This window comes from Musa acuminata, chromosome BXJ1-6, assembly GCF_036884655.1.
Source record: "Musa acuminata AAA Group cultivar baxijiao chromosome BXJ1-6, Cavendish_Baxijiao_AAA, whole genome shotgun sequence".
Lineage (NCBI taxonomy): Eukaryota > Viridiplantae > Streptophyta > Magnoliopsida > Zingiberales > Musaceae > Musa > Musa acuminata.
Genome location: NC_088332.1, coordinates 5808228 through 5818086, shown reverse-complemented (window position 1 = coordinate 5818086; position 9859 = coordinate 5808228). Strand labels below are relative to the sequence as shown.

The window sequence follows — 9859 nt, the reverse complement described above, 5'->3', positions numbered from 1 at the left end:
TATACACACACACACAAACCTTAACAGTAGTAGTTTAGTATTGCAGCTGTTCTTCTTTATTTGCGTTCATTCTTTCAAATGGTAGGCTAAAGGTAGGCCGGCTGTTCTGATGAGCAAGGAATCATCTTCTCATCACTGCATGATTGCTAACTTAATGCAAACTGATGTCACTGAGAATCCAAGGATCTGAACCATCATTGCAGAGGCAAACTGGATTAGGCTGCTGGAGATCACCAAATTAAACAAAAGTTTCCTCAAGTGCTTGTCTTTGTCTCCCTCTTTTCCAGGTAGGTTGGTGAGATTCCCATCTGAGTGTTCTCAGTTAAAGGCATCAGCAAAAACTATGAGCTTTGTAATGCACTGCAGTATGGATCAAGTCGATCCTCAGTCCATTTCACCATTGTAAGGTTTTATGAGTTCTTCATGTGGCTGAACTTTGAACAAAGTGGTTTTGCAGGTGAATGCTGATCGAATGTTTCCTGCAATCCAGTAGAAAAGAACATGGTGTGACCTGACAAGGCCAAAATGTAGGAGATGCTAATAATGCTTACTGTCACTCCACAAGAAGAATCTTAGAACTCATCTTCATCTTTCTCTTCCACCATTTTCAATGCCTGCTTATTCCTGGGTGTGAGACAAGGTGCTCATCATCATCGGCATCATCATGTCTTTATTCCTAACATGCCTAACCCTAAAAGTATTTAATATGATAGGTTGGAGCTGCACTGGAGCATTAAAGGAAGAGAACCATCCTAAAAAGTAGCTCATTTGCAAGAATCCATAAAGGAAGCCCATGTTCTGTTATTCTCCAAACCACTACACAACTCTTCTTGCAAGTTATTTATGGGACTCCGTATGCCCTTTGAAGAGCATCCAAGATCTTCAATAAAGAGAAGAAGATGAGCATTGCCTTTAGGAGGGAGTGAAGAAGACATGGCACTCTTTTCTATCTCCTGCTGAGAGGGACACTCGCATCTGCATGCTGCATGCTGCATGCTTGCTATGCTTGGATTCAAATTTGTTGTATCTAAAGGCAACACTTGTCTCAGTACAACAAGTAAATGACTACGGACATGAAGTGGGAGAAGAATAAGATGTCACTCAATGAACATAAACAACAAGACATCAGATTCATGGATGTAATGTGAGCAATAACATCCCAACTCACTTAAATTGAGTTTGGATATCTTCCAACATAGTTAGGTTTAATTAGATTAGATAGACAGGTAGGTGGCTTGGGTTTCAACATATATATAATGTGAGCAGAAGCAGGATGAGTTATTTCTTGCATCCTGGAGAATTGTTCTTGTGAGTATGCATGTAAACATAACATTGGAGGATCTGTCTGAGGCCAATTCAATGACTTATAACCAAACAAAATCGACATCAATCTCAAAGAAACATAAAAATCCTTCAGTTCCCAGAAGACACTGTTGATAAACAATTACAAGAATAAGTAGTTCTTTGAGAAAACATTCATTCTTGTCTTTCTTTCCTTCCTCTTTAACATACAAAGTAAAATAGACATGAACAACAAAGCTAAAAATTTGACACATTTGTAATAAATACAATTAAAAACAATCAAAACATGGGTATTAGTTGATGATGGAGACTTTATGGGCATGATGAGATTGTTAATCTCAAACGCATGGTTGATTCACTCCAGGCATATTTATCCTGCTGCTGTCAGCAAACAGCAGCAGCATTCATTCTTCTTTCTTGGTCTCTCTTCAATCACTTTCTTCTCTTCCTTTTTGACAAAACACTCTTTCTACTTTGTTCCTGCCCAATCTGGCTTATTGTGTAGTTAGTATTTGGTTACTGAGGCTTCAGCTACTAGAGTTAAGGAACACTATTCTCTCATTCTCTCTCTATATATAGATAATATATAAATGTATTCTGCTTCTGTCCAACCTGAACATGCATAGTGTGAACACTGATGAGATATGATGGTGATGGTGTTTGGTTAGTTCTCTGGCTTTCTTCTTTTTTGTCATTACCCATGATGATCTGGGTTGTCAGATGACCAGTATGAGTACTGCCATTCTGTCTCTTGAGAGTGTGGGATTGGTGTTTCCTGACAGAGAGAGCATGCAAAGGTCAAAAAGACAGACTCATTTTGATTTCCATAATTGAAATTTGTACACACATAAGCTAAATTGTGAAAGTTAATAGTAAATTTGGCAAACTGATATCTAAAATATTAACTGATGACACAAAGAAAACACCATGTCTTGGTTTATCTACACAATATTAGTGTAATATCAATCTCACTGCAAAATCTTCTTCTTTCTGAGAGCAACATGCAATCAGAAGATGCAAAGAAACTTGATTCAAGTTTAGCAGACATGAAAAGTAGGAGAGAGACTCATGTTTCTTTTTTCCTTTATCTTTCTTAAATTAAATATTCCAGAATAATGACATGTTCCTTTAGTCCAGGCAGCAAAACAACATAAGCTTTTTCTCTTTCACTTTCCTGGTATTAAAGAAAGCCCAGGAAGTTCCTTGTCTAGATTCAATTTCCAAGTTGATCACTGATTAAGAAGGCTCTCTTTCTCTTTTACTCTTATCTAGATTCTAATATCTGAATCAAATTGCTAAAGAAAAAGAAAGGATCAGAAAACTAATATCTGAATCAAATCAGAAGAGATATGATGCAAATTGCTTCCAGTTTGCCTCACATCTAAACTATATAACTAGAAGAATTTTCTTGGGCTAGTATGTGCTGCTCAAGCAGAAACAAATTGCTTTCTCCCTTATTTGATTCCTAGTTAAGCTAAGTATTTTTGGTCTTCCTGTAGTAGTAAATTGACAGCACAATGAGATAAGAAAAAGAGAAAGGATGTCTTTAGAAATATAAGTTCTCATTGATGGTTCTACTTACTCCTCTATGTCCAGCTGAGGTGCAACTCAAAACCAGTTCTTCCAGGCCAGAAGCAGATCCACCTTCCAGCTTTTGTTGCTGCCTCTGTGCTTGCTGCTGTTGTTGTTGCTGATGATCATAACTAAGTTAGTTTTCATCTTGTAAAGAAATTAAACCAGAGTAAAATATAATACCAAATTTATTTGGGGTATAATACCCAAATAAATATTAAGAATCTATCAGACTCCACTCATGAGATCAGTTCTTCTGGGACTGAAAAATAAAGATTTATACTAAAAAAATGTGTCTTTCCCACAAAAAGAAAAAGATTTTTTTTCTAAACTATTAAAGAAAAGAAAAAAAAAGGAAAAGAAAAGAAAAGAGGATAAATATAATTAACAGAGAATGGAACTCATTTTATCTTCCAAACTCAATTGCCATACCTGAGACTTATCAGCTTGGAAAAGGATCCTTGAGACATGAAATGGGTCTCCGAGGACGACCGACGCGTGGTGGAGTGGAGGAGCGGAGATAACGGTCGAGATGGGGTTCATCGGCCTGGTAATGTGGAAAGCTGTTGCCGGAGCCCCCTGCCGTTGTTGCCGTCGTTGTTGCTGCTGCTTCTCCTGGGCCAGATAATGTGGTGGCGGCCTGGCGCGGCGCTCGTGCTCTGCGTGCTCATCTCTCGCCTTCGGTGCCTCTCCCATGGCCACCTGTTGCACACTCACCAAACAATTCCAGGTCAAATCCCTCCCTACTTCGCTTTCAGTGTGTGTGTGTGTCTTCTGTCCCTTTTGCTTCTCTTTCTCCCCCCTTGTTCTTGGTAGGGAAGGTGCACCAAGTGAGACTGCCATGCTTTTAAGTGTTGCTTGTGATTTGAATGAACTGATGTGAGAGTTCATCTAAGATGCCCTTCTCTATTCTTTACGTTATCCAGATAGTTTAGATGTGCCATCAACTAAGTTTAGATGCACAAAGAACACCACATTCGTGTATAGATTTTGAAGAAACAATCAAGTCATATATGTGATTTCTTCTGAATTTTCATGCCTCACTAAGAAATCAGAAAAAAAAAAGGAATTCCAAGTTGAGTTCTCTTCCTTTTTTTTTCTAATTAAAACTCTGAATAATCAGTAAATTCACCAACTACAAAGTGACTATCTAAGATTTAATTGAAGTGAAGTGAATGAACCTTATCCGAGATATTCTCTTACTAAGACTACTTAATGTTGAAGATTAGAATCAATAAGTTAGCATCCTTCAGAAAACTAAGATGACTATGAATTGCTTGAAGAAGCATATGGAACTCAACAAAATGGATGAGAACTGCTGAACTGATATGAACAAAAGCCTGTGGGAATTACCTCATTGAAGCTTTCTCTAAATGGAGCAAAGCTAAAGTTATCAGGCTTCATGTGCTGGTGCATCTCCATGCCACTGTACCCAGACACACCAGCCTCTTTGGAGGAGCAACTTCCACTTCCACTATCCCTTCTTTGGTCTATGCCCTCCATGGCTGCTGCAACTGCTGTGCTCCTCTCTGACAAGTTGCACTGCCTCGGTTGGGTCTGGTAGAATATCTTGGACACCACAAGCTCCCCTTCCTTCTCCTCCTCCAGCTCTCCCAGGTGGTACTGGTGCATGACCCAGTTGGTCTTCTCAGGCTTCCTGTGCTTCCCGAAGTTGGTGTACAGCACCAGGATCTTCTTGCACCCCTTCTGCTTCCCATTGACCATGACGGGCCTCGTCTTTCCAGTCTTGTGCCACCTGGTCTCGCCCTTCTGAAGGTCACATTCTGACTGGATTTTTCTTCTCTTCCTTGTGCCTGTGGTATAGGCCTTGGATGGCCTGTGGAAGAAGTGCTTGCTTAGGCCATCCCTTGTCACACCTGAAGCCAAGGCAAAGAAGACAGTGAAGGTAGGTGTGACCATAGCTGAGATTTTCTTGTCAGATGCAACTATCTTGAGAGCTGAAACCAGCCAACCAACCTATGAGATGTTGGACAAACTTAAGAATGTGTGTGTGTGTGTGTGTGTGTGTGAGAGAGAGAGTGAGAGAGAGAGAGAGAGAGAGAGAGAGAGAGGGAGAGAGGGAGGCATCTAATTCAGAAAAAAAGATCACCAGGGATATAAATCATTTTACTTTCTGTAAAACTATTGTAGATGCCATGAACTTATGGAGGAGAGACTAACATTAATCAAACATGTATACCTCAATAACTACATATAGTTCTACCAAGTGAAAAGTGCATAAAATAATAATTGATCAAAGAGAGAGAGAGAGAGAGAGAGAGAGAGAGAGAGAGAAGTGCTTTGCATGTAACTTGTATAACCTGGGAGCCTCTCAGGATGGGTGTAGCAGATGCCATCTTCACCATCAATTGTGGGTATGAACTCATCTATCAGAGGGTGGGATCTCAAATCTTCTTCCTTAACCTTCGCTTCCAAGTGCTCTATCAATTCTTGATCTGTCGGATCAAACTTTACTCCTGCCGGCAATCCAACCCAGTCCTGCAATTACCAACCGCAATTACTCTTTGCTTATAATTGCTGAAAGGATTCATGAGACGAATGACAGATTCATACCGGTCTTTGATCGAACTTGTGGCCACAGCCAGGGCACTGCTTGGATCCACACACCCGATGCTCTTCGAGTTTGGCGTCGATGAGACTGGAACCGCTGACTGAGCCTTTAGGACTTGTGTTCATGGCTGCTTCACACAGGCATCAAAATTTTGCTTGCTGGAAATCTCATGAACATATCTTCATGATCACCTGCCGATGGTCATCTTGATGCTAATTAAGCCTATCAAAACATACTTAATATGTTCCTGATTTCAGAATTGAGAAACTGAAACTAAAAGTAAATGAAGAGGAAAGAGTTATAGTCTGATTCAACACTCATTCAACCGTTTGCAAACAACAACAACAACAACATCAATTAGAACAAGTGGTGCAGAAAGAGAAAATAGACGACCTTCAAGAGGAAAAGTGGGATTCATGGAGGAAGAATAATACTATTCCCATCTGAAACTAATATCAGATCCAATTCAGGAAACACAGCTGAGCCAAGGTGTGGAAAGAAGCGGAAAACTACAAGCGGAGGGGAAGAAAGAGAGAGAGAGAGAGAGAGAGAGAGAGAGAGAGAGAGAGAGAGAGAAGAGGATATGCTAAGAGTTGCAAAAGGAGGAACTGGGAGTGGGTTGTTGATCTATAAAAGACCTTCTTTAGATATAACAACATATTACGGCTTCTTCCACTTTAACCGAAGCCCATGGGGAAAAGGAAAAGGCTCTCAAAACACACACACACACAGAGTTACAGTGAGAGGGAGGGAGGGAAGGAGGGAGGGAGATGACCAGCTTTTGGATTTTGGCAGTTCAGCTACCAAAGCAAAAGCAGGAAACGCCCATGGCTGCTGTTACTGCACATCACCAAGAACCAAACTGAAGACTATGAAACATCGACAGAAGGATCGAACAAGGGATCCAAGGGAGAAGACAAGTCTGATCTGTCTCCCCAAGGGAAGACCACCCACTTCATCAAGAACTACTACATGGCAGAATATGTGTACCAACAACATTGAACCATTTGGTGAATAAAGGAGGAGTTGGGTCTCTATATTTTCTAGCATGAAATGATGGAAACAGGATATTTTCCCTGTTCCTGCAGTGGAATTGGAGGAAAAGAGAACCGAGGAATAAGAGCTCACATGGGCATTGGGATGTGTCGATATGATGATCCTTTTGTCCACGAAGTTGAAGAAGCTTGCGGATGAGCGAGAGAGAGAGAAGAGAGAGAGAGAGAGTGGCGAGGTGGTGAATCTATAGGTTGCTTCGTACCCAAGGCAAAGGGGGGAGTAGGACACTTGATGTAACCCAAATAAAATAATAATCTCTTTACACACATGACATACCCGCAGCCCTACCAGCCTTCAGCGACAAGATGGCCAAGGGGGAACATATAATATTGATTATATATATATATATATATATATATATATATTTATATTTATAAAAAAAATTCTTGATGTTATTATTTATAATTTTATTTTATTTTTTAAATGTTTTTAAATTATTTATTTATAAATTGATATGAAAGAAAAAAATTAATAAACGGGTGAGAAAAAAGAATTCTATATATTTTAAGAGATATTAAGAGTTAATAGTTTGAAATATAAAAGTTTGATAAGGTTTTAAAAACTAAAATACCCGTCAATCTTACTTTCTTTCCCCTATCCCTTATACATTGAATTTTTTAACCATCTAATTAATGAATCATAATTTAAAGTCAAACATAAATTATAATACTTACTAAATTCATGATACATTATACTTTATAATTTTAAACTTTTATAATTATCTCAAGATAAGAATTATTATTATTTATTTAGATTGAACTTGAAATTTATTATCTTACAACATGAGTTATTGTCATGATAAAATAATAATTTATAAATGTTAAAAATAGAATAAGTATAAACTTCAGGGGAAAGTTTAATCTTATAAGCATTATCATTAATTATCTTGAGAACTCCATAGAGATCAATTTTCTTCTCTCTAAGTTTATTATAAACCCCTATTAAAATTTAAAAAAAAAAAAACAAGACTCCAACAGGATCTCATTATTTAAAATCTTTATACAATGATGCTTGTTGGTCTTTTGTCTGTAAGCTTAGTTGCTAGCTGAAAGGCTTCTTCTTTACTTATTCATGAATTTTTATCATGGTAATAGCAAAATCCTCACCTTTCCAAATTGATAAAAGTGATTCAAGTACTTTAGCAAGGTCTAGATAATAAGGTGAAATATGATCATAAATAATCTCAAATAGACTCTTGCTCATATAACGATTAATCATAGAGTTATAAATAAATTCAGGAGGTAATATGAGATAATATTATTTTGGTTTTTTACAACAAGGTTCTTTTAACAATCTCAATTTGTCTATCTATTTGAGGATGATAAGTATTACTATATAATAGAATGGTGCCAAAAATCTTCCTTAAACTTATCAAACAAATGACTAAAAAATTTAGTATCTTTATTAATAGATTTAGGAATTCGAAAAAATTTGACCACTTCATTCAAACAAATGTTAGCAAAATAAGAAGCAGCCATGGTCTTTTTAATGTATAAAAGTATTATTTTTAAAAATTAATTAATAAAAATAAAGATAGAATCTATACCTCTTTGAGTTTTCTACATACCAGTTATGAAATCCATAATAATGTCTTCCAAATGAGCATTAGGAATTGATAAATGAGATTCTGAATTTATCTTTTTGAAGTTTGGCATATTTTATATCTTTTCAAATGCAACATCTTAATAGAGCTTGTAGGCTAAAAATATTCTCCCAAAATACTATTTTTACTCTCCCAAAATAACCTTCTAATCCATCAGAGTAATTTTTTATAACATGTTCTCTTAGAGAATATTTAAGAAAACAAAGTTAAGTTCTATGAAAGAGAAAACTATTTTGGATAACATAATTTTCTTAATCACTCTTCGTGCATAACTCCTGTATTCCAAAATCTTCGTTATGAGCGTAAGTATTTCCTAGTGCATCTACAATCTTATTACATATTTCATTATTATGATTTAAGATAAAAATATATTCTTGCAAAAATGCTACCCATCTTGCATGTTGTCTATTAAGATTTGTATATTTGTATTTTTATGATCAAAATTTAAGATAATTTTTTTGAATTAAATAAGATCTCTAATATTATAGTACTTTAACAATAGTATAAAATTCAATATCATATATTAAATAATTCTTTCTTGTATTATTCAACTTTTCACTAAGTTGATGTCCTTAGCTAAGTACTCTACCAATACCCATATGATGGACATCATAATCAACCTCAAATATTTAAAAAAAAATCCAGTAATATAAGAATATGAGTAGTAGATAATTTCACCTTTAGTAGTTCAAAACTATTGTTTGTCTTGGGTGTCCATTGGTTGATAAAGTAGTTTTCAAATGTTTAATATGATCAAATTTATTATGTGTCCTACAAGTCAATCATGTGAGTGATGGCACGTGTGATTTGACACGCAGTCTTTTTACTTATTATATTTTGATATTATATATATATAGTGATGTCCTTAGATTTATGCAATGGGAATCAGATCATGATGAGATCACGATAATGAGACCGATTCGCCTTTAAATACAAATCCTAAATAATCTCGGTCATAGATTACTTGAGAGGGACATCGAGATAATTGGATAGACTGGTGTGTTGTATACCCGTCCATATAATGGATGCAACTAGTTTCATAGTTGCTCGTGTGGGGACGCTAGGGATACAATACAGGTGCTCATTGGGGAATGATTTCACTGATTGATCCGCTTACGAAATGCTGAATAGTTGATAATACCTTATTGTTAGATAGTGATTCCGTAGTCCTAGTAGCATATTTGGTCCTTAGACTTGAAACACCAAGGATGTCCTATATTAGTGCTCCACTCTTTGTCCCATATCTAGCACATCCAGCTATCGGGAGTGATAGTCAACCTTACGAGGGCTATTGAGTGTCGATAGAGGATCATCCACTCTCGATGTTATGAGAGGAATGTCCCATGTATTTTTGCTCAAACAAATCTCTGACCAGGGTCATTCAGATTGAGAGAGAAAGAGTTCTCCGGGAGAGTCTGAATAGAGCGAGACTCGAGTAGAAACCGTATGAGTCTGATAGCACCATACCCGGTATACGATCTTTGGGATATTAGATGGACGAGGGACTATCGGTACATGATAACTAAGAACAGACAGGTCCAATGGATTGGATTCCACTGTATCGTTTGGGGACTGCAGCGTAGTGGCCGAGTACGTCCACAATCGATGAGTCGAGTGAATTATTATGGACCTGTATGAATTCACTGAGCCAGAAAGAATTCTAACATGTATGACTCACGGCCAGCTCGATATTGGGCCTAGAGGGTCACATACATATGATAGGCATTACGATGAGTAAAGGTTCGGATATGATA

General features: G+C 37.1%; 1 protein-coding gene across 4 annotated transcripts; it reads right to left on the bottom strand.

The window, feature by feature from the left end:
• Positions 1–1392: 1392 nt before the first annotated feature.
• LOC135581991 (NAC domain-containing protein 75-like) lies at positions 1393–6688 on the bottom strand. Of its 4 annotated transcripts, none has more exons than XM_065186409.1 (7): positions 6575–6688; positions 5449–5637; positions 5187–5373; positions 4228–4751; positions 3307–3576; positions 2885–2992; positions 1393–2077 (listed from the first exon to the last, which is right to left on the bottom strand). In XM_065186409.1, exons 2-7 carry the CDS (start codon positions 5569–5571, stop codon positions 1997–1999), a joined length of 1293 nt encoding a protein of 430 aa, XP_065042481.1. In that variant the 5' UTR covers positions 5572–5637; positions 6575–6688; the 3' UTR covers positions 1393–1996. The 4 variants fall into 4 exon arrangements, with proteins under 4 accessions (XP_065042481.1, XP_065042479.1, XP_065042480.1 ...); XM_065186407.1 differs by lacking the exon at positions 6575–6688 and adding an exon at positions 5840–6566; XM_065186408.1 differs by lacking the exon at positions 6575–6688 and adding an exon at positions 6222–6566.
• Positions 6689–9859: the final 3171 nt, after the last annotated feature.